The sequence below is a fragment of the Corvus brachyrhynchos genome, unplaced genomic scaffold, assembly GCF_000691975.1.
Source record: "Corvus brachyrhynchos isolate BGI_N302 unplaced genomic scaffold, ASM69197v1 scaffold80, whole genome shotgun sequence".
In the NCBI taxonomy this organism is placed as follows: Eukaryota; Metazoa; Chordata; class Aves; order Passeriformes; family Corvidae; genus Corvus; species Corvus brachyrhynchos.
This window is the reverse complement of record NW_008236769.1, coordinates 4,163,873-4,189,096: the sequence shown is the minus strand read 5'-3', so window position 1 is coordinate 4,189,096 and position 25,224 is coordinate 4,163,873. Positions and strand designations below refer to the sequence as shown.

Genomic DNA, 25,224 nt, shown 5'->3' with positions numbered 1-25,224 from the left:
AGGACTTCAATACAAAAAATATGGATTAAAAGGTTGGTATGGCTTTTCATGAAAGACTTTCCAAACCTGGGTTTGAAGAAATCCATGACAAAAGCTGACTGACATCTTGCTCGTGGTATTACAAATATCTTGGCAGGTGTATGGACCAGACAGAATGGACCAGCCAAAGAATACAGTGAGAAACATGCAGTAAAAATCAAAACAGGAATAAAACTGGGCTGCACTTGTCTTCTGCAGAGTATCCTTTGGCATTCACAAACACACAGCTTGGGATAAAAGGAAAGGTGATACATGATCTGAGACTCAATTAAAGTTTGGTACTAAAGAAGAGCAAAGTAGGAAGACAGGATGCACAGAAATGTGGAATAACCAGAGTGTAATGGCCTGGTCTGAACCATGGTTCAGACATGGGTCTGAATAAACAAAATGAGTAACAGCAAGGCTGTGAAATGAACAACAGCTCAGCAGGACCCTGCTGCTGTACCAGGGCAGGACAGGCACTTCTGTGGCAAAGGCACAGGCAGCTGTTCTGGAGCACAGATGAAGCACAAGCCAATGTTGTACTGCTGCAAAACTACAAGTGTCATGATATGCAAAAAGTAGCAGGACAGCCAACACAGGAAGAGACAGCCAATGGCAAAGGTGTAATTTTCACTACAGGAGCTAAGCTGATGTGCAATGACTTGACATCCCGATTGGGCTCATCACCCTCCTCGAAAAAGTGTATACACCGTTCTACAAAAAGGTACAAAACTGCAGGGAAAACACAGATCATCTGACTTATTAAGTGAGTAATTAATAAAAAAAGTTCAAGAAAAATCACACATTAAGAATGAAAGATAAAGTGAGCATTTAGATGAGAAAAAAAGTCAGCCTGCTGAAAGCTGGCAATCCAAAAATGGGGAAAAATGAAATAACAGATGGAGGAGATATGAAAACTGTAATTAATGAAGTAATTAATAAAAAAAGTTCAAGAAAAATCACACATTAAGAATGAAAGATAAAGTGAGCATTTAGATGAGAAAAAAAAGTCAGCCTGCTGAAAGCTGGCAATCCAAAAATGGGGAAAAATGAAATAACAGATAGAGGAGATATGAAAACTGTAGCAATTCAAGATGATACCTAATGCATTGAAAGGAGAAGATGGAGAGAGATGTGTCTCAAGAACAGCATTATTTTATCAAGGTACACTATAACCAATCAAAACATTAAGTCCTAACCTGGTTAGGAGTGTGAAGTACATACTAATTATTGCTCAGTTACAATAATTTCAATCTTTTATTTGACTAGCAGTGAAATAAGATCTACTTTCTAGCTAAAATTTTATAAAGCACTACTAAAAAAATCCTTGTGAGCAACAAAGTAAAAAATCCGAAATAACTTCCCAGTTGGCATTTCAATCTAGGTTCTATTTGCAGTTTTTCAAAGAAGTGATTTTCTCTTAAAATCATACCTTAAAAAGGTTCACAGTTCATAGGCAGCACATATCCCTATACAAATATATTCAGGTACAGGTCAGTAAATCACACATTTCTATATAATTGCATTTGGTAAGACCTGTAATTTTGATTTCTCAACATTTTCCTCTGATTTCTTTCAAAATACCTAATAAAATCTTTAACTATGAAGTAAAAATTGCTAATGAGGCCTCCATAAACTTTCTTTATCTAGATCCCACCGCCAAGAATACCATTGTGTTTCACATGACAGTGAACACAGGAAGCACACACTGCCCCAGCTGCCACCAAGGGCAAACCTGCCATGCTGTGAGGCTGTAGTGCTGCAGCGGGCTGCGCACAGAAATGCAAAATGCGGCTCATAAAATATCTGGCTTCCCCTATACAGCAATTTCCTGCTAGATACATCCACCTAATTAGTTGCTGATCACAGTAAAAATATCTGTCTTAGTTAGAACCTGAAGGTTGTCAACAGCTTTCAGAAACACTCAGCATTCTCAGGGACACCCAAGATTCAAGAACATTTTAGAGAGCCTTTCTTTTTCATGTTGACCACAGGAAACACTGGAGAGAAGTAGGCTTTTGATAAGGAAATGCTGTATGGCAAAATTACTATTTTATTAAATTAATATCCCGTTATCAAATAACAAAAACATTTCTATTAGTCCCAAAGGTTGTTAAAGCAGTATCTTTAAGGCACAACTGTGCAATTATAACAAAATTAAAGGACACCACAAGCAAAAGGATGAACAGTGAATAAATGTGGCATTATATTTCACTTGAAAATCTGAAGATTTCAAATCATCAGGGGTCAGAGTAAAACTATCCTTTGATAAGTGAAAGATGAATTAGAAAAGGAAAATCTACCTAAGAATACATGCAAACAACAACCCAATCATCTCACATCATTTTAATTTCCCCCCTCGATTCCAGAACAGAATCTGCACTTTTCGAATGTAATTAACTGAAGATTCCAGTATAAGACATTTTACAAAGATCTGGTGAAAGAAAATAGCAGCACTAGCTTTAGCATATAAATGACAGAGAAATGCAAACTAAGGCACAGTACACAGGCCTCTATGAATGAAAGCATCTTTCTGGAACAGGACTATTTTCAAAACCAAAATGTGGAATTGTCTCAGCAAAATGAATCTGCTCTGTCATGGTCAGATTACACAAATGCTTAATTTACAAGTTACATCTTCACAGGCTCTGTTGATTGAACTCCCTCCTCTTCTATCTAACAGCAACCAAAGCTCTGCTTTGAGGCCATAAACTCTCAACAGAAGAGAGGATTTTAAAAAGGATATGTACTTGTCATATTTTCAAAAGCACTGTGCAGGCCTTGGAAAACTGCAACTTTCTCTTCTAGAGAACGGGTTACAAAGAAAGACAGAAGATTGTCTATATTTATTTAATATTACCAGTTCCCTAAAGAAAGCTGAAAAATCTGGCCGTTTCCTCAGGACTGAGGACAAATAGGAAAACATGACTATGAGTTTCTCAGTTTTTGAAGAGGTAAAATTAAAAACAGATAGCAAAACAATACTGAATAAAATGATGAAAAAAGCACCCCAGTTTAGGTACAAAACGGGGTATATAAATCCTACACAAAGGCTTAACAATCATGGCACTAAACTACAGAAAACTACATTTCCTAGCAGGTAAAGGAAATTGAAGACCTCAGAGCCAAGCTCTTTGACAAAAGTCCATTATTCAAAGAAGCAAAAGTAAAAATCCCTAGCTCAGAACCCTCACAAGAACATGAGGAACAGCATACCCTAAGGCAATATGTAAATAACCAAAGTGTAAAACTAAACAGCACCCAAAACCTACACAGCCCACACTAGGTCACTAGAGAAAAAGAAAAGGGAAGAGTATGTAATTTGACAAGTAGAATTCCAGAGTGTAAAACAAAATGGAGCATTAGACTGTGGTATGGCAGCTGCTGTTGTGGCATCATGGGGAATGAGGCAGAGACCATTAAGATCATTAAATGAGTAAGGATTTATTACACATGTATAGCCAACTATATATCAAGTGTACCTTTCTGCTTTTATAGTTCTGCATTAAAAATGGCCCACTTACCGAGAACAGTCATTCATTTCATATTCTTCCTACATTCCTGTTAGTGGTCTTACTTTGGTTTATGTCTGCCTATGAAAAAGGAACTTCTTGTCTGGCAACTACAGTTATGAAAATTTCGATCTGCTTACTCTGCATCACCATCAAATCAAATCAATCATCATCAAATAAGGTGTAACTTATTTTAGAGCCAAGCAACCATCTGATGAAAAGCCTTTGTGAAAAGAGCCTTCTTAAAATCAACAGATTTAACAACTGTTACACTCTGTCCCCTCTGCACTTTTCCTAACCTAGTATTTTAGATTTGTCGCTCATTTAGGGGTGTAGAATGTGGTCCTTCATGAAAGAGAAAGCTGAACAACCTGCTAAAAACAATCTTGTTTGCCACTAGATCATTCACAATAGTAGGGAAGTGATTCCCATTTGTAGCCTTAACATTACTGGATTGCACTACCATGAGACAAATAAGCAACAATACTGGAATATTAAAGCCATACTAATACAGACGTGTAAACAACAGTTCACAAAATTTTCCCTTCCAATTTTTAGAAAACTTATGGTAATGGGAGTTAAGTTTAAGACAGGTTTTGTCTGTAATATTAATACAGATGTTATTTTATCTGCACAACGAAGAAACCAATTAGACTGACAACATCAAAGTTTTCATAGTTAAGATTCTTAACTCTTGCAGCCAACTTTGAAAGGACCACAAAATTTAGCAAATTCTCATTTCAAGTACTAACTTGATTTCATTAAGGCAGAATTTAAAAACCACATTCAGACATGACAAAAAATTAAAATTGAAAAGTCATATTCTGCTGACAAATCCAATAGATCTGTTCTAAAACTCCAGACTACTTGAAGAAAAGCCAAAATGTACGTGAGAAAATTTAAAAGTTAATATTAGATGAAAATATCCTAACTTTAAGTGATAGGAATTGATTTTTAAAATCTTTTGTATGCAAACTCCCACCCTGATATGAAGGGCAAGTGCACAGGTCTGTGATGTCAGAACTGCCTGCTACTGTAGAAGGTTCACAATCTCTTTTCCATCTGTATTAAGTCCATACCACCCAAAACAGATTTTTAAATTTTTCAGTACGTTGTAAGATCCTAAAACAGAGTATTTTGTATGTCCCAGTTTTATTGCTGGATTAAGAGTTTCTCATATTTCAGCTTGGCTGTCTTGAAACCTTTTGCCCAAGTCCAAAGCATGTGAATGGGACCTTCAGTGTTACAAGTGAACCACATTGAAAACAAATGCTTTCCTAAAAACATGCTTATGTAATTTTCTTTGCACAACAGAGAATAATAGTGTTTCAGTGTTGCTAAAGAAATTAAAACTGCCAGAAGATAGATATACAGTGTAAGGGAACTGCCCCTCAACACATCAAATGCATTGTTGAAGCAACAGTTCAGAAGTCAAGTAGCAACCAACATCAAATGGATGATAGATACCCATGTATCTATCAGCCACCTTATCTTGAATACAACAGGCAATGTGAAAAAGCAATTAACTCTTTTCTGCAGTGTTGCTGCAGTGAGTGCATGACTGGTTCTGGTTGCTGGACACTACCTTGAGCTGTAAGAACTCAATTGTTTATTCCTGCTTGCACATGCTAATGAAAACCAAGTATACATAAAAATCTGGTAACAACATTCTGCCACCTGCCACAATATTTCGCAATAAAATAACATCCCAACATCTCTTTTTCAAGTACATTTGGTAAGTCCCCAAGATCCACAAAAGTTGAAGAAAACTTCAAATACTGACCATAAACGTGTCTACAGCAACATTTCAAGCATGACAACAGAACAATGATATAGTTTATGATACCACTTAAACAAAAATACAATCCAAAGAACAAATAAACAAAACATGATGTTTTCATGTGCATTAAACTTCCAGATGCAGGAATTGTGTTTGAAGTCACATGCATGCACAGCTAGAAATCATGTTGCTTCTTTTTAGGGAGTAGCTATACTAAACAAAAAATGTTTGTATGATTTCCTTGGCTGGTGCAGAGAGTACACAATGTTGAATCAACACAGCAAAACAAGACATCCTTCCAATATCAGACAATCCCCTAATACTGCAACAGTAACCCTAAGAAAGAGCTGGGGTTACAAGTGTGGAGAAAACTACAGAATCATCATTCTTTGTCTTTTAACATTTCCTTTATCAGTGAACTTCCTATCATAGCCTTTCTAAAGACAATGACTGATATGAGAAACCATGGGTAAAAGGGAAAATAACAAAAACTGTAAATGAAGTAATGCAAAATATCAAAATAGTTATCAGATTTCCTGAAGATCCAAAACTAAAGGACGAAAGTTATCAGGTAGATAAAATTGAGTCCCAATTAAAACTAACATGAGACCATATCACAGTAATAGGTCTGGCATTATCATAGAAGCAAAACATTTACAGATAAATATAATTGGAATGTAACATTTTCTCAATGAATTACAAGTATGAGAGAGCTCTTTCTTCATTTGCAATATAGAAATGGATATATGTTATCCTTTCCTTTTCTAGTTCTTTTTTTTACAGCAATTTTGTGTCAAAGTTTGAACTTCTTAAAAACAAGTTATTTATGTTGAGCTTGGCCCCAGATCAATGAATTAAAATACAGAAGAGTAGTCTATAGATAAAAAAATGCTGTGCTTTGGAAAAAGCAGGGTTACACTGAATGAGCTTAATATGAAGAATTCTACATATCACATGAAGTACAAAGGAAATAAAGCATAAAAGAGCCATTATATTGTTTATATTACAACTTAAATTAACCTTTCTGTTTATTATCAGAGATCTTTTTCTACAATATAGAATACAAAGGAGGACCTAAGATTTTGCTCTGATATTTTGAATAAGGGGTTGGGGTTTTTTTGGGCAATATATCAGATTAGCTAATAAAATATTGCTTTTACAAAGGCAGTCATTTATATCACATTGCAGAAGTTGTGCTTTACTTGGTGAGGATTTCACACCTTAGTAATTTTGTTGTAATGAGTTGAGACTTCTATTTAAGGAGATCTCTTCACCCAGCAGAAGAAATAATTTCACAAGTGTGCCCTCCTTCTAAGTAATATAATGGCCTTTCTGAGATCACAGTTGTAACACAATGTATTTATAAATACCTATCTTCAAAAAATGATTTAAGACTAGCCTAAAAAGATTCCAAGCCAAAGTATTTAGCATAGTAACTGTATATTGTACTTGTCAAAAATAATTTTGCATTTTAAATTGTTCTGTAAGGATCCAATGTGCAAATCCCTTGGAGTCAGCAGAATTCATTTGGCATGGAATGGATACTAAAATGTGTCTCTGATTGAATAATTTTCAGACGTACAAAATACTATCTTTTACTGTAAAATTACAAAACTATTACAGATTTGTAACAGAAATCATTCAATGAATTTTTTTTAAACCAGCTATGTGCTAATGCACTGAATTTATGCTTCATTTTATAATTTACCCTTCCTCACAATATGAGAAATTACACAATGAAATGAAGTTCTGTTCCTTTTGAAGTCAATAGCCAGTCGTGACTGACTTCAGAATGCCAGAACTTGACTTCTTGTCTGTCTGAACTACATTAGTTAGCTTATCAGAGCTGAAAGAATGGTGCAAAACATTGTACGCGTTTTAAAATTGCACTTTCTGAATTATTCTGATGTTATGCAATGTTTGATTTCATGACTTTTCTGAAATTAAAATGAGTAACATGCAAAAAAAAAAATAAAAAAGTGCTTAGTTGTTTGACTTCTCCAATTCTTTAGGATTTCAATTTTAAGATGAAGGGGGGAATACGAACTTACCTACTTGGTACTTTGGGTAATAAGGTGCCATTTGTCCACTACTGCATGATTGTCTCTTAAGCCTTTTTCTTAAATTTGTATCAGTGGTCTCCCATTGTGGACTTTTTCTTTTGTTTATTCTGCTAAGACCTTCAGAACTACCAGCAGGATTATCGTCCTGGTTTACACCCCTACTTAATTTTCTGCTGTGAAACTGGTCATCCAGCCTTTCCGTCACTTTAGAAGAATTAGATCCTTTAGATGTTTCCATTTCATTTCCTTGTTTCTTTAATGTACTTTGCTTAGTAGAATGGGACCTTAAAAGAGGATGTCTTTTTTCTTCCATATAGGCCTGAGTGCTTTTACTGTCAACAGCTTCAGGAGAATAAATGACATTATTTAACTTAAATGAATTGTGCTGCTCAATATGGTTGATTTTTCTCAGAAATATCCTACAGTCTTTAAAGGTTTTGGCTTTCCAAGTATTTTGAAACAGTTTATCTTGGCTTTGTTCTTTTCTAACATTTTGCTGGCAACAAATTGTTCCATTTGTCTCTGAATGTGACTTAAGTATATTTGCTAAACCAGGATGTGGGTTAAAGTCAGAAGATCCCATCATCTGTTGAACAAATGCATCTCTGGCTTCATTTTCAGTTGGCAAGAGGCTATTCTGAGACTCTACCAAAGCCTGAGTGGGCTGGATTTCTACGGTATTTTTCTCCTGGATCTTGGGTGTTTTATCATGGGTTTCCCCACTTGTACTTTTTAACAATTGGCTTTGGCAAAATAACTGCAGATTTTTCTTTTTTGATTTCCAGCCTCCAGGAGCCTGATTATAGAGCTTTTTTGTTTGTCCCCACCTGTCATGCTGCAACTTCTTAAACTCATTTCTTTTTAATCTGGCTAAAGTGAAATTACTTTTCATGCTTAAGACTGGAGACCTCACCATGTTATGTAATATTTGCAATTTCCCTGCTGGTTTTGAAGGGGAGGATAGTGCAAACTTTTTAAAGTGCTTTCTGAAAGGGCAAGTACTAGGATCAGATTGTTTAGTTTCCATCTTTATCTCTCTAGTACTAACTGCTTCTAAGGGATTGCGAGCATTTGCCTTTCTCACAAGAGAGAGAGACTGTGTTTCTGTAGTTTGCATAAACCAGGTGCAGAGTTCATTCATATTACACTTTTTCTGGAAAAGCATTTTTATAGGTGATGTTTCAAGTTCTACAAGACAGGAGTCTAAAGTGTCTGACATTTCAGTATTACAGTCTTGTTCAATGGGATCCCTTTTATCACATATGCATTTGTCAAACTCACTTCCCCCCACTCTCAACCAGGTATTAGTCATCTGTTCAAATCTATTGTTCAGTTCTTCCAACAAGGTGTCACTTGAAGTGGAAGTAGGCCACCACCTGAGAGAGGGATTTGATGAAAAAATGGGATCCAATGATACTTCATTAATGGGCCCGAATTCACCATCCTTAAGATCCTTTTTAGCATTTCCTGAATTTCTCAGTTCTGAGGTATCTTTGGATGCTGTGCTCTGATTTGACTGTGTAAGTTTCTCCTTGCGCTCTTTAGTTTTTTTCAAATGGAGTTTGTAAGATTTATGTAGTAAGGCACTTCTACAAGTAAATGCACTAGAAGATGCTAATGAACGCAAAAAATGCAGTGAAGGTTTTCTGTCTCTAGCAGAATGTCTCGATGGAATTCCACGTTTTCTTGACACTGTTGTAGTAGCATTGTGTGATCCATCCTCTCTAGAATCTTTCTGCACGTTCTTTACTTGACCCATATTATTGCACAGTTGATTTTTTCTTTCCTGTGCTATGTTTTTTTCTAACACATTCTGCTGTTGTAAAGGAGGCAAACCATTGCTGATGCTCACTTTTCTTTCCTGAGGTGAAAGTCTACTGACAGTCACTGATATGCCGGAAATTTTTACTTTTGCTGGCCTGCCAGGTTTTCGAACAGTGGTTAATGGTTTCTTCATCTGTCGTATAACATTGCTGCAAGGATGTGGTGATGTCAGATTACTCTTGATAGGCCTGACATAGTCATAACCAGAGACCTCCTTTTCAACAGAAGGATTCTGAAAGGCTTTTACCATTTCAGTCAAAGCATTTCCACTTTCTGCATTGTGCCTTGCTTTGCTGGGATCATTGGCAAAATTAGAATCAATGTGTTGTGTGGGCAGAATGCTGATGAGATTTAGATTACCTTCAGAAACGTGTCTCTTAGTTCTTCTTGACCTTCCAAAAACAACTGTCACAGTAATATTTTTGTTGCTGTTAACGTCTTCCATTATTGCTGCATCAGACTTGATGCTTTTACCACCACAGCTAAGTTCAGGTCTAGGTTTCGTGCTTCCACTCAAGTCTACTTTTGGTTTAGGAGGCCGTCCAATAGGTCTCTTAACCTGCTTAACTACTTGAGGACCTATTTTCTTTGGTCTACCAGGTTTTCTTTTGAAAACTGATTCACCGCTACTGTTTGATTTCTCCACAACTTCTTCATTTTTTTTTGAGTCATTTATGTTAACCTGACCAACTGGACAAGAGCTTGTAATTGCTTCTGCATAAACACAGCTTGACTCCTCCTTCACACCCTTTTCACTGTGATCACAACCCTTCACACAGACTGCATGAGAAAGGTCACCTGTGGCCTGTTTGTCTAACAAAGCATTTGTGTGCCCCTGAAACAAACAAAGATCTGTGCTTCCCTTAGAAGATGCAGCTGCAGATGTCAAAGCGTATTTGACTCCTTCACGACTATTAACTTCTGAGACAAACATAAGCTTAATAGGACTAGAGTAGTTTAAGGGAGATGAGATCTCCCCAGTTTCAGATGTTACATGCAAGTCCCCATTACTGGAAGCTGAACCAGTTGAATTAAAGGTCAGAGATTTCAAAAGGCCGTCATTAATTTCTTGATCTATAACTGTTTCTTGTGTGTTTGTTGTGACACAAATTGCTTTGATTTTACTGCTGCTTGGCACATGTGAATGTGGAAGGAAGCTTTGTCCCATGCATTCCATTTCACTCAGAGTGAAAGGTAAGCCCCTTCTAGTAGCTGGGTTCATAACCTGTTCATAAGTGTTAGCTTTTAATTTTTGGCTTATTTTGTAACTATCCAACAATGAGTTGCTAGTCTTTCTGGCTAAGTTTATTGTATCTTCTAAACGCTCCACAACAACTTGCAGATTTGTGTCTCTCACAATTTTGCTTATATTTATGTCACTGCATCTTTCAGCATGAACATTTTTATTCATTTTCATTTTTTCCAAACTCTTCAAAGACTTTTTTGCACTGGATGACTTTCTAAACATGATATTGTTTGTCACATACACAGAGTACCACCCAGGAGGCACAATGTTACGTTTAGTTCTGCCCAAGATTTCACTACTCTCATCCTTCAGAGAAATCTGACCAGTCTCTTTTAAGGTTGCACAATCTCCTTGTGTATTTGGGAGTTTCGCCTGGCTGGCTGCAATAGCACTGTTTTCTGAAAGAACTAGAAAGCTGGAGCTGGTCTGAAAATTAGCAAGAGGTAGTTTGAAAGACTCTGTTTGGTGTACTGGAAAGCACATTGGTTTGGTTTGGCAATTCACACATGGATTACTTTCAAGATGTTGCAAAGTCTCATCTTCTATCACAGTAAAACTATGTATTTTATTTGGATGCATTTTATCTTTTTTTTTTGTAGATTTCTTTGCATTTCTCTCAGAAACAGACTTTTTTCTTACAAGAGTTTCATCAAGGCTTGCAAGCTCCCTCTTGATTTGCAAAGACTGTCGTCGAATGACTGGTGAATCAGGAGAATTATACGTTGCAAATAAAGTTTCCTGACGCTTGCGAAATCTTGTCTGGATAATTTTATTTTCCACTTGTTTATCATGTTGGCGAAGTAATTCCATAAAGCTGTAATCACTTGCCTTAGCATTATGCAAAAGAGAAGTTATGAAGTCTCCTAATTTGACATCATTTTCTGGTGCCCTGTCACTGCTAGAAAGTTTTACAAGATTTGTTGCTAGATCTGTAGTGTCTATTGATTTCAACTTTTCATTAATGCGGTCCATTAAATCTTGAAAAATGGCAGAATGTTCACCTTTCTCAGAGTTCATATAACCATCATTGCTTTCTTGGTCTGCTGATATCGATGTTCCATCTGAATATTCAATCTCTTTTCCTTTGCATGTTTTACCTTCATACTCAAATTCCCCTTTGCTTCCTTCAGCTGGCAAAAGGGATGGAGGCTGGTTGACAGATATTTCAAGCTTGTTGTTGTCTAAAGTTGGAAAATCCATAAGCATTCCTTCTGACAATTCAAATTCTTTGCTGTGTACAGGTGATAGTGGAGGTGGCGATGGGCTGCGGGATCTGTTTGAATTTTTAACGCTGCTTAAGAGGTCACAGTCCTTAGCTGAATATGTACATGCTGCTGCTTTCACAGAATGACTGTTATAATTTTGCAATTGGTCAGCACAATACTTAGGAGAACTACATGCTTTGTTCACCATTGTCTTAATACATCCAATTGCTACAGCTTGGCATGGCAAAGAATGGAAATCTTTAATACAAACAGACAGAGGTGGTAAACAAGTGTTTGGCCTTTGATTTTGTAAACTGCACCTTTGTGCCAGCATGTGTCCATTGCAACTGCAAAATGGAACGTGAACATCCTCTTCAGTAAGGGAACTGGGAGTTTCAGAGTGGACCAAATGTGTTTGCTTGCAACTGCAAACTATAGGAACATTTTCATCCTGTATTAGGAATTTTAACATAGCCAAAGTCTGTTGCCAGTGATATGAACAAAAAGACTCCAAAACTTTGTTTAATGTTGATTTTCCTTTTTCCAAATTAGCTGTTTCCTCTGAATTTGCATCAGCTGTTGAGCTTGAACTGAAAATGAAAACAAATCAAAACAAAATATAAATTACAGTAAAACACCACATCTAATGTTTGTTATAATGGTTAAACTCAAGCCTAAAACCCTGAAGTTTACAAAACAGTTCCATTCTAATTGCACTATTCAATCATACTTGCAAGTGTCACTGGCAATGATGTGCATCTTATCAGTGATAGCACTAAACTACCATTAAGAAAAATAATCATGAAGAAGTTAGAGGCAAAAAGAATAATTTGAAATATAGCTTCTTGATCCTAACTGTAATTACAACGTTAACTTTTTGATATTTCAAACTATCTTAACCATCAATGAAGGAAAACATCACCAAGACCAGGTGAGCTTGGTATTACTCCCATTTCACTAACTGAGGCACAGAGAAGGTATGTGACTAAGGTTCAAGGTTATGGCAGAGGAAAGAATGGGTCCATCTCTCCTGAATCCCACTCTTAGATATTTAAATACTCAAGTGTATTGAGCACTCTTCAGGATACACTTAAAGGTATTTCTAAAGACATTCTTATTTCTATATTTATTTTTAAAGAACACTTAACAAGCTAACAGAAAATAGAAAAAATAGCCTAGCGCTCTTTGCAGGTAAAATTTTCCCTTTCAGTTTTTAAAAAAATTGTAGTGGTGCATCATGAGCTTTTTATTGCAATATATTAAACACACATGTGTGTGCACACACAGAATCCTTAATTAAACAGAGAGAGATAATCACCACTGGAATAAGTAATTTCCAAGATAAAAGTTTTAATGTCAAATACAGGGTAGGCCTACATTTAAAGACTTCTGAGCAGTTGTTCTCAAATGTATTAACTAAAAAAGAAAAAACCTTATAAAATACTACTTTAACTATTTAATCAATTTCTTATAAATTATTAAAACTAATGTCACTACTTACCTAATCAATCATTTATACTGAAAAGTTGAAAATTTTCCACAGTAGAAATTAATACAGGTATTTCTTCAATTAAATACAAAATCCTTACACTGGATAGCAACTATCAACAGATAGTTAACACCTAGTTCAAATGTTTTACTGAAACCAATTGCATGAGCAAAAAATGTTAGAAGAATTCTGTTTTAGAAAAGTATGTATTGTTTAAACATATCACCAAACTCTGAACATGACACTAACTTTTTTTTCCTACTATTATCCCCTGTAATTTTTTTGTATATAGCCTATACTTCGAAAAATTTTCATTTTGATTTGTTTTACAACTGTATTGATCAATGAACGAACTTATTTAAAATTTAATGTGCTGTATTTAAATACAGTTACATATGCATTAATTAAGTCATACCCAAAATTATTAGCATCAATAATAACTTTTAGCTTCAAGTTTGTTACTGGAAGTTATTACACGCAAGTTTGTATTTTTATTGTCCTACATAGATTTTAAAGTTTAGAGCTTAAAACCAGCCAAGTCTACATAATAATTCTTCATGGTTTTTTTCCTTCTCCTGTAATATTCAGTATGAAACGGTATATATTCAAAACAGGTGTCTGGATAATACTAACTCATAAAGGTGTAAGATAATTCTGATGGTATTAGTTGAAGTTGAGATTATGTTTAATAAGTCTTAAAAAGAAAAAAAACCAACCTCTTTGTACTTGCAATCTAAAGCAAAACCCACATTATTCAAGGGAACGTCAGTGTCAGGATTTGACTGGTTTTGAAATGCCACTACACTGAGAAAAGCCTGACTGTTGCAACAACAAATTCAGGAGTCACAAGGTGTCGAAATGTATCACTACACTTGTAAAAAAGAAAACTTATTCTAATAATACAATTAAGGATAAAAGGTAATTGCCCTCCCCGCCACCATGATTTTAATTAATGTTTTGAAAAGCCATTTTAAAAAAAACAAACGCCACTAGGCCTTCATCTTCAATATTTTGTTTGTAAACCAGAGTAAATTTGTTAAGTACTAATTTGCTAAAGACACAGCTTTATGCAGTCTTTTTTTATTTCTAAACAGGTACCTTTCTATCTGTCTAGACTTGCAAGATGTGTCTATAGTTTCACTGGAGAGCTTTAATTGTGGATGACCTTTATCCTTAACTGCTATTTAAAGTCTATTCACTGGTGGAAGAAACTTCTGGAGCCTTACAACCTTCTCAAAGTGAGCAACCAAAACATCCACAGGCCTCAAAATTATTTTGAATTTGCTATGTGGAGATCGACTTGTTGTATAAAGCAATATTCTGATTATCACAGACACAATGGATATTCTTCTAAAACAATTTCTTTCCTGATTATCTACCCTTGTGTGACGCCTATAATCTGCTTTCCCTTAACGTGAGTTAGTTTCTAAAGCTGATGGACAACTTAACTTCATCTATTCTATTGCAATAGTAACACAGTCCAAATGATCTTCCAAGTTTGTAAAAACACATCGAGCCCTTACTCAGTCACCATTTGGAAGCAGAGCTTACTACACAAACAAATTCAAGCATTAAAGCAACACATTTTCCTTGAAGTGTCTCTCTATAGAGATGTCAATGTATTTAAACAAACTAATTTTTAGTAGCTTTTCAATACAGCTATGGAATTATACTTCAGTTTCCTGTAATACCTTCCTGTATCTCTTGAAATTTGTGTTGTCACATTGTAGTTTAGGCTATCCTCAGGATAAAAGGCTTAAACAATGATTTCATAGAAGGAAGACCTATCACTTTGACAAATAGCACACTTCCTCCAAACCACACACAGAAAGATGGCTGGAGAGAGTGGGCAGGAAGCTGAGGGGTTGAGAGGTGAGAGGATCAATATGCACTGCTCCCCTGGTACCTTTTGTGCACAGTATTGCTCAAGAGAAAGGTTAAGCATGGAATGATATTATTTCCCTTCTGGCAGATAGGGGTAGTTAATAAAATGGAGTGGGGATTGACTAGAGTCCAAAAATGGCACAAAAGCAGCAATGTGATAAGGTTAATTACCAGACTTTCAGTGTATTAATTTACATATAAAGAAGTAAAACTTTGCCTCCTCCACAAAAACTATCAGGGAAGAACTCTACCAGAGGACTCCCAAAAGAGGCCCTTCCCTAGAGGTCTATCGATACTCTGTCATCTCAGTTAGAGAGAAGCTAGATCAATCTAGCAAGATCTTTACAGACTGGGAACAGGAACAGAACTGGAACAGAACAAAGTTTCAAGTACTCATACAAACAGCATGGAATTACTATAGAAATATAAATCTGTCTTATAGAAATGTTTGTTTTCTGACTTCATTAAGTAAATAAGTACCTCAAAAAAAGGTATATACTATTTATAATTTTTAGCTGCAAACTAAAGGGGGTGTTAGAAAATTAATTTTCTGATTTTCTTCTCATTAATGAGTAATTAATCAATTCTGAGAAAAGAAACCATCCTTCCTTAAAGCTACTATTTCTGATAAAATTCTCATAGTAAATTAGTCATTATGAGCTTAATTTGTACAGTTCTTGGTCTTACGCCACTGCTAATCAACTTGTGCCTCAGGAATAAGTCAAATAAGTCAGTGTACAGGTTTTTGTTTCTTTCTTTTTTTTTACTGAATGAGCAAATCAATCACACATCAGTGTTGTAAATTTATGTGCAAAAGCATTGAAGTGCTTTACTACAAATTACAACGTAGAAACACGTTAACTAAACAATTAAATTCATACAATCAGATTTAGGAATATAACAACACAAAGAAGAAACAGAATTACAGTACATTTACAACACAAGACAAATACATGGAATTCATTAGAAAATATTGTAATAAATAATTCATGAATTATAGTGCAATTGATTTATGCATAAATATAACTAATTGCCTAAAAATCAGTTGTTAACAAAAATCTGTCAAAAATCAAGGCAGCCACAGAGTTTTACTAAATTACTGCGACAATGGAAATACTGCAATTAAAAAACAAATACAAGTATTTGTACTGTAAACAACTAAAAAAATCAGTCTCACTAAAGTTAATATACAATTTAATATAAAATTGTCATTAGCTACCAGAAATGGTTTAAACAGCTTTACTGAGCAGTAGTTCTAAAAACAGAGGCACTGTTTTTTAATATAAAATACTTGAGAAACATTCAAATAAGTAGAAAGCATGTAGGGCTTGCTTTCGCCTTCATTTAAAATTCTGCTGAAACAGGAATTTTCACAAATTGTCAATTACTAAGTAGTGACTGGTAACTGAATTTATAAAACAGTTCAAAATGTATAATTTAAATGACATTAATGAAATACATAGGGGTTGGGGAAGGAGAATTTACACGTTTCCCTGCCTTTCCTTAGTTGTGTAATTAAAGGTTAGCCTAATAATTAGAAACAAATAATTCTGTTCTTTAAACACTTACAGGTTGAATATCATCTATAAACTATCAAAAAATATTTTAATTGCTATTTCTGACCAAAAAATAAATACAAGTACTAAAATGTTGAAAATTAATTATAATATTACATACAAAACTACTGAGTATTGTTAAGTCAATAGTAAAATGATCCCTGATTTTATGAATCCTGTTAAATTTTTGGTCAGGTCATCTTTTAAATGATATAAAAAGACTACTGTCACTTGCCTTCAATATAAAGTTCTGACTCAAACTTTTAACAGTGTCTGAGGAGTAGAAAACATCAGTATGGTACAAATATTAGGCAATGTATTCAAGCCCCAGATTTTTGCAAGTAAAACTGTATAAAGACAGACGTTGAAACTTTTAAGGTTTTTTCAGCTGCATTTTTCAGTGGGGATATACTCACAAATTAATCCTGGCCCTCACAAAATATGGCTTAATTCTTTTAAAATGAACGATGACCCTGACATCTGCTGTTCTGCAAACTCCTTATCAGGTACAGTTCTGCTTAAAATCATAGAATCACAGAATATGCTGAGTTGGAAGGGACCCACCAGGATCACTGGGTCCAACTCCTGGCCCTGCACAGGACACCCCAAGAATCACCATGTGCCTGAGAGATTCATTCTGTAATATGCAAGTAAACCTTAATGACTGAAGAAGATTCAGTATAGATCTGAGAGACCAAAGAACTGAGATACTGGTTGTGCAGTTTCAAAGGATTATTCTGTTCTAAAGTGGAAGTTGTCATTTTTTAGTAGTGTTAATAGATATGGGCTAGATTTTGCCATCAGTATTGCAGTATGCTCTCCACTGAATTTAATGGCAAGTTTATCTATAAATAAAATTACCTGATGTGGCCCATACATATCTAATGTCCCATTTAATTTCTATAGTTAACCCATACACATGCAAATTTAAGTGGGGGAAAAAAATGTGTGCATGTGCACCGCGTGTATAAAAATTGGAGAAAGTATTTTTCTATGCCAAATTAGATACATACAGAAAAAAATACATGTTGAGAAGAAAAGGGCATTGATGTTCAGTAGTGAATGTATGAAGCAAGCCCCCATTCATATGTAGACATATACTTTTGATATTACATAAAAAAATTAAGTGTGATAAAAAGTCCAATGTGGATACTTTGAAATTCATGTAAAAACTGCAATATGAAGGTAATTGGTCTCCCTTAAATTCTGTTAAAAGTTATGTGTTTAAAATGAACTGCCTAACTTCTAACTACCAAATTTATAAAGAATTTATATTATTGAAAGTTCAAAACAGCTTCACTGTTTCATATTTGTATTTCTATCAAGACCCTGAACTGCAAATTTGGTTATTAGCAAGATGATAATGTAACTTGGTATTCATTTTGATAAACTGAAAATGTTTTGAAATGTCACAGCAGCAAATACATTACAGTTACAGTGAGGTTTTTCAATAGGAGTGTGACACAATCCTTAAATAAATTTTAAGTAGTCATAACATCAACTAACCAGCACATTTAAACAAAAAAACAAACAAACCCAAACCATTCTCAAGCTCATTCTGTGCACATTATGAACATGCTCTGTTGCATTCCAACTTTCTTTTTAAACCTTACAAGTTACCTTAATTGTTAAACTAAAAAGGAAAATTATGTTAAAGTTTAAATTATTTTATGCTCTTAGTATTCCATCTTATTTCATATTTAATAATTCTATAACTACAGTAATTTCTCAGATTTCATAAGTGTACACTTTGTAAACACCAATTTCTTTCTAAACCAACAACAAAATTTTCTTAAAATGATAAAAAAATGCAGTTTATGCCGGCTAAACACACATTTTTGTAATGAAATGCTTTTCTTACTTGTATTGGATATTTAAATAATGAACGTTTTTTCTTTCACAGAATGTACTATAACCTACTAATACTTCACAAATCCACTTCCTTTTAAGGAACTAGCTTTTTTTTTTTTTTTTTAATCCCTTGCTGTGTATAATCTGAGTTACTTACAATTTATTGCAAGTATTCTGTGAACTACAGAAATCTGCTAACCCTTGGTTGTGTACTTCCATAATAAGATGGATAATTGAATGGGTAAAGTGGTTCTTCACCAATTAAAAATTATGCTTCACATGACAAATACTTGTTTTCCCAAAACATCTTTATGCTAGTGACTACTAAATAAAACCTGAATCTTTTCACCTATTTATACAAGGATTATATTAAATACACACTATCAGAATTAAGTGAGCAACTCTGTAATTCTGTCCACAGTGAAAACCCTGAATAAAACTATTTTTCAAAAGGCATGTATGTGGTTTTTGAACTGTATAATTTCATGTCTTCTGTCAGAGTGAGCATATGTATTTCTCACATAGTGTGTGTATACAGACATACATACACACACACAAAACAATTCTCTAACAATTATTCTACACAGGCTTGCTACTATTTTTGCAGCTGCCAGTCCCTGAATCTGTCATATTAAATAAGCCAGTATCTGGTAATCGGAGTTTCTTCTTCGGTGGAGTCTTCAATGTTCCAGATCTTTCTTTTACTTTATATTCTAAAGTGCTGTGAGGTACCCCATAAATTCCTTGTGCTTTGGAAACACTCATTTTCCCACTCATTACCATTGCAATTGCTTCTTCCATTATTTCGTGGTCATACTGCCGATAGCGGCCACGTTTTTTCCTTGGTTGCTTATTATCTTTACGATCCAAACTATCTTCTGTATTTTCTGAGGTTCCATCTACTGTCCCATTCTTAGCATTAAGACACAAAGGAGAGAGGTCCCCATGCAGAAAGTAGGAGTCAACACTTGAGTGAGTTACAGGTCCAGAACATTCAATTTTGTTCTGTTTAGGGAGGATATTTTTCAATTTTTGAAGAGCTGATCCTTCTAAGACTGAGGACGTTTTAGAAACGTGGTACATAACATCCAGAAGACCAGCAGTATCAGACTGTGGTTTGGACACAGAACTTATTCTTAGCTGAGGAATTTTTAATTGTACAGTAGGACTTGAAGTTTCATACTGTAGATTTTCACTTTTTTCTTTAAACTGAGTGACCATTCTCTGTAGAGTTAACTGGTGGAGGTAACTGGAAGCTGTTGGGAATTTTAATTCTGAGGTTTCAAGTAGACTGAGTTTACTTTTTTCTGTGCGCTCTGCTTGAGCTCTTGCCCACAAGGCTACTTTTTGTAGGACTGCACAAGTTTCTTTACTGTCTTTAAATGAATAACTATCATTGAAATCTCGAGTTTTATTTTTAAAAGGTGCAGGCTTTCCTGCTGGTAAGGCTTCTAAGTGGAGAAGTAAAGTTTTTTGAGGTATGCCATAAAGTATGCCTGCTTTATTTATGTCCAGTGCTCCAGACTGAATGTCTTTCAAAGCTTTTGAGAGCAAACCATCTGCAAACTCAGCACTTCTTTCCACATAGTCCTCTCTGTTTCTGTGTAGTCTCCTGGATGGATGGAATGAAACGATGGTAAACTGATGTATGAGAGACTCTCACACAGCTATGGAAGGGAAGGGTCCACTCCTTTATTATACTCCTTGCTTCGGTAACATCACTGCTTCTGATACTTTTTAGCCTTTGAGATGTGGTAGTTAAATGATTATCCTAGCAAAATGTTACAGTTCTGGTAGGACAGTGTGTCAAAAATCATACCGTGGCTTCTACAGCAGCCCTTCCAAGAACTTTATATCCTAGCTCAGTATTTGGTAATAGTCTCATGTGCTTGCTATATTCCCTTGTTCACATGCTTGCAGAGCAACACTGTTATAATTTTAATTATACAATTAACGCTCCATTAAATACCCAAATCCTGAAGGAGTTTTTGTTAGTAGAAACGTGACGTTACCGCTAAACAAGTAATAAAAGAGTCAACCCCCTTATAGAAAAATTTGCAGCAAAAAGTACATAACTACACACAAACATCCCAGACTTACACAAAACTAGGCTTTCTACAACAAGAAGATAAAGTGCTGTAGTTAACAATCAAGTCCATTTTTCGCAAAATAAGACACAATTTTAAAAACTTCTACTCACTATTTACAGCTCACTAATTACAAAGCCATTCATTTTCAAACTTTTTCATATCAGCAAATTAATAAAATGCACTTTTGTATCATTCAACAAATGCTGCTACTGTAGTCCTATTTGTAATAAGTTATTTGTAAGACGTACAGGTGACAAAAAGGGTCCTGCTATGGCTAGTGGATGGGAGGATGCCAAGATCATAAAATCCAACAAAACAATGCAATTCACTAATTCTGTGGTAGCTTTCAGCAGATGCAATAACATTTTCCTTGCTGAATAAAGAAATTTAACCATTTGCCACCACACACCATAGTCAGAACCATGATGCAAGTATAAGTATGATGATTAAGAGCTCTCTCTCACACACTTGCTCTCTCTCTATTAAGGAATATTATAGATAATAGTAATTTAACTTGTTCATGTTAGTTAAAGAAGATTTTACATCTAATTATTAACATGGTCATTTTTGTCCAAAATTGAAGTTTCCTAAATAAATTCTAAAAGAATTATTTGCATTTTCTTCTACTAGTCTCTTACTTTTAATGTGTTATGTAATCAATTTTCATGTAATTTTTAGTAACATGAACTAAAGTTTGGTGATTGTTCTGATAACTTTTCTTTAAACAGAAAAAAAAAGGAAAAAGACAAATGAAACATATGATATATACATAGACACACACTTATGAGTGACAAAAATTCTTTTGAAAGCAAAATAGGAACCACATGTGTGTGCCAGTATATACAGGTATGTTATGAACATAAAACCTGGCCAGAGAAGAGAAGAGAAACCTGGATTGTCTTTTTGATAAGCCAAAGAGTCCTAAACGTTGCTTACCCAGACACTGAGTTTTCAGAACACAATGGATCATATTTTGGTTCTTCCAACCTTGCGCTTTTCTTTGTAGAGAGATCTAGCACTCCATCCCCTGCAAAGAACGAGTAGTGATGATAACAGTGGTTTTAAGGAAGATCTCAGAGATTTTGTCAGCAAATGGTTTTTCACCTATGGCACAATTTTCAAATAGCTACTTTATCTTGTAAAATTTCTGACACCTTATTCCATTAACAGTATCAGCCATCAGCAAATTATTTTGTATATTTGATTTGTAACCAAACTTTTTTAAAATTGAGGGGGAAAAAAAAAAGTAAGCCATCCAGAAATAATAAAATTTAAAAGAACCCGTATTAAACAAACATGACTGCTTTCCTGAAAATCACATATGTATCTATATTGCACTGTTTACTTTCAAGGCAACCAAAAGACTGCACTTGATATTATTATTATAATATAATAATAATAAATAAAATAATGTATAATTATTATTCATATTTACATACTGTAAACATCTGATGCTGAAGTTGAACTTGACATAACTAAATCCTAGGCTTACAGGATAATGCAAGTTAATAAGAATCTCAGGAGGCCTCCAGACCAACCTCCTGCTCAGAGCAGGGTCAGCAATGACACCAGACCAGGTTACTGGATGAGCAGGTACCAGTAACTGGGTAACTTCCCAGTAACCAGTAACTTCCCTGTAACTGGGAAAAGAGCTTGAGCCCAATATAGAGTTCAAACACTTAACTATAGGTATTTCTCCAGCTGCCTCCACATACATGCAATAATGAAATTAGAAAAATGAAAGACCTAAACTGGGGTGGAAGTCCACTCTGTTAAATCACTGGTAAACACTAAATTCAAGATTTATACTTGGCTGTTAAAGTCTATGAGTATTGAAACAGAACAAGACACTTTTTAAAAATTAGTATTTAAAAACATTAGCAGTGAAAATACTCCTTTTAAAATTTTTTTCTTAAAAAAAAGAAAAAAGACATTTAAATTTTAATTAAATACCCTAAATATAATTAATTTCATACCTTTCTTCCTTGGTTTTCTGTTTCAAACTTGGGCTGTTTTGTATGCCTGAGCTCTGCGAATTCAATTTTGAGTTTCAACATGTAGCTCAACATTCAACTCTATAATTACCCTTATACTACCCCTTATTGCATTTACAGTGTCATTTTCATGTTACTGCCTATTATTTCTAAAACATCAATCAATTGCATATATTTTCCCACAGCCTCAGATGCAGACAATGAAGCACTGGTTGAAGGATCCAAACGCCAATAGTCAAATAAGAAAATTGTTTTGGTAGCCCTCCTTTATACCAATAATGCAAAGAAATAGAGTTCTGTGTAATAATCAAATCCAGATATTTGTTTTGGACTGCTTTTTGACTGTTCTTCCACAACTATTTTGTACTATTTGAAGGAGGTTAAAGAGAGAAAAAGTAACATCGTAACTCAGCATTAGGGGACAAATATATATATATGCCACTTGTCAAAAAAGTGGCTCCTTTTCACTGAATACATTCCTTTTAAAGTCTTTCTTACGAAAGTTAAAAGAAGGAGTAATGCTAATCAACCTTCCTGATGCATTGATATTACAGAAGAAAAAGCCAATCAAAAACACTACAGAAACATTCCACATGTACTTTTTGGCCTACTCAGGAATACCCAAGCTCAACCCAAAGCCCCCGAGTTCTGTGCAATAGACATTTCATCTGTTGCATTCTGTCAGTCAGACAAAGTACATCTCCCTTTCTTAAGTGCTTTTGTGTCCCTTTCACAACTGTTTCTCTATCTTCAGTTGATACTCTTAGGCATTATGACAAAAATTTTAGAAGGCATCACTGGAGAAAAAACTACTTCAAAGCTGACAACTTATCAAGCAATAAAGAGCTAATTGTCTCTCCAACAATTAAAAAAAAAAAAAAAAAAAAGACAAAGCTAGCTGGACTTTTAGGAAAAGAAAAAGCCCCAACACACAAGCAAAATCCAAATGTAAGATTCCATAATGAAAATAATTTTCATTCCCAACCTTTCAGAATTGCCTTTGACAACACAAGGCTAGTAATCAGTCGAAAAATGACTAAAAAAGACCACAGTAATGAAAATTCAGGTTCCTGAAACAAAAAAATAGATACATTTTGGGCCTCTCAAGGGTAAGCGGCACTGAAGTAATTTGAGGTTCAAGACAGTTGGTTCTCCCAACACAGCAAACGCAAATTCATTAAGTACATGACACCTCCCCGAAGACAATGCTTTATGGGAAGGTGATACTCAGTAAAAAGAATCATGCAAGCAATTTGATATGCATAAAAAATACCAGATAAAGTCACTGCACTACAGACTTTTATTTAGGAATTTCACTTGAATTAAAAAAAAAAAAAAGCAAACCAACCAACCAAAAAAAAAAACCAAACAAAACAAAAACAAAACAAAACAAACCCCTAACCCTCACAAAAATCCACCTCGAACTGATAGGAAAATGAGAGTATTTGCTGTAAAGCTCTAAGACATAGTGAAACCCCACCTTATGAAATGAATGTATGTATATATACACAGTACAGTCGAGATGTTCACTTTGGTACATTAGGTACAGGACCAAAAACTTCGCAAAGAAGCATCCTACAGGTGGACTATGAATCCTGGAAGCTCGCTACTTGCAAGGTAGAAGTAGTCTTCTCTAAGCTGAGCCAGAACTTTCTATTATTTCTTACAAATCAGCCAAAACAGGTATTACAGCAAGAATTCCGGACAGGAACTGAATTACATCAGGAACAGAAAAAACACTCTGTAAGGTGGTTTTAATAAAAGATATGAAATTACTTCCACTCTTCAGGTGAAGCCATGCCTACTAAGAAGTGCATCTTCATAAACAATAGTATATAACACTGGATAATATAGAAAAACATATTAGATGTTTTTCAGGGTTGCTACTCATTGTCTTCTAATGGAGCTATTTCTATGCAAATTAAATTATTCTGATCTTCAAAGAAATGGCTGAACCTCTGGCCTTTGCTTCTCAGTACAAGAACATCAGGTGCAGCAGTACCAAGACTAAACTAAGTGTGATCAAAGTTCATCTTCAAAATAATCAGGACCACAATCACTTGAAACTCCTCCAGACTAATGATGTTATGGAAACAGGAAGGGGAAGAGAAAGAAGCAGAGACCAGGTCAGCCTTGAATTCCTACAATTGGTATTTCTACGCTGATTTCTAAACTTCTGAGTTTTTTCTGGGTTTCAGGAAACCTCTCATTAGCTATTATGAACCATCTTACTAGACCTGATAACCTACTCTACTCAGTCCTCAGCCTCCAGGCAGGGGAAGCCCTCCACTCCTAGTGTGGAAGAGCACATCAGCCTGGCTGCTACCTGCAGCTCTTTGCTCTCCTAGTACCTGCTATCACTGGCTTAGGGATCTCAGAGATTTATCCCTGCCTACTCTAGCCTTAGTTTCTGGCCTTGGTTTTGCTAGCTCTGAACTTGTCTAAGGTCCTTTGTGAACCCAGTGACCCATGACCTCCCATCACAGCAGTTCCAGATGTTTAAAAACTGTTGAACAAAACCTGCCCATTACCTGTTTCTTCCTCTGAGAATTTTCAGCAAGCCCTACCAACTTCTAATATAGTGAGATTTAGTAAATAACTCCCCCTTTACCTTATCCATCCACAGGATAAGGGGTTTTGTAGCAAGAAAACAACAGTCTTGTCTTCAGTACTTTTCCGGATGGTGACCTGCCTTTTGCTATTTTCTGT

At 35.1% G+C, this 25,224-nt stretch overlaps 1 protein-coding gene across 1 annotated transcript in view; it reads right to left on the bottom strand.

The window, feature by feature from the left end:
* Nucleotides 1-15,764: 15,764 nt before the first annotated feature.
* Nucleotides 15,765-25,224, bottom strand: part of LCORL (ligand dependent nuclear receptor corepressor like) — a 31,383-nt gene continuing 21,923 nt past the window's right edge. Inside the window, exons 5-6 of the mRNA XM_008645024.2 lie at nucleotides 21,458-21,548; nucleotides 15,765-20,043 (exon numbers count right to left, since the gene is read on the bottom strand). Coding sequence (XP_008643246.2) covers nucleotides 19,011-20,043; nucleotides 21,458-21,548 — 1,124 coding nt within the window. The 3' untranslated portion in view covers nucleotides 15,765-19,010. The remainder of the gene's footprint in view (nucleotides 20,044-21,457; nucleotides 21,549-25,224) is intronic.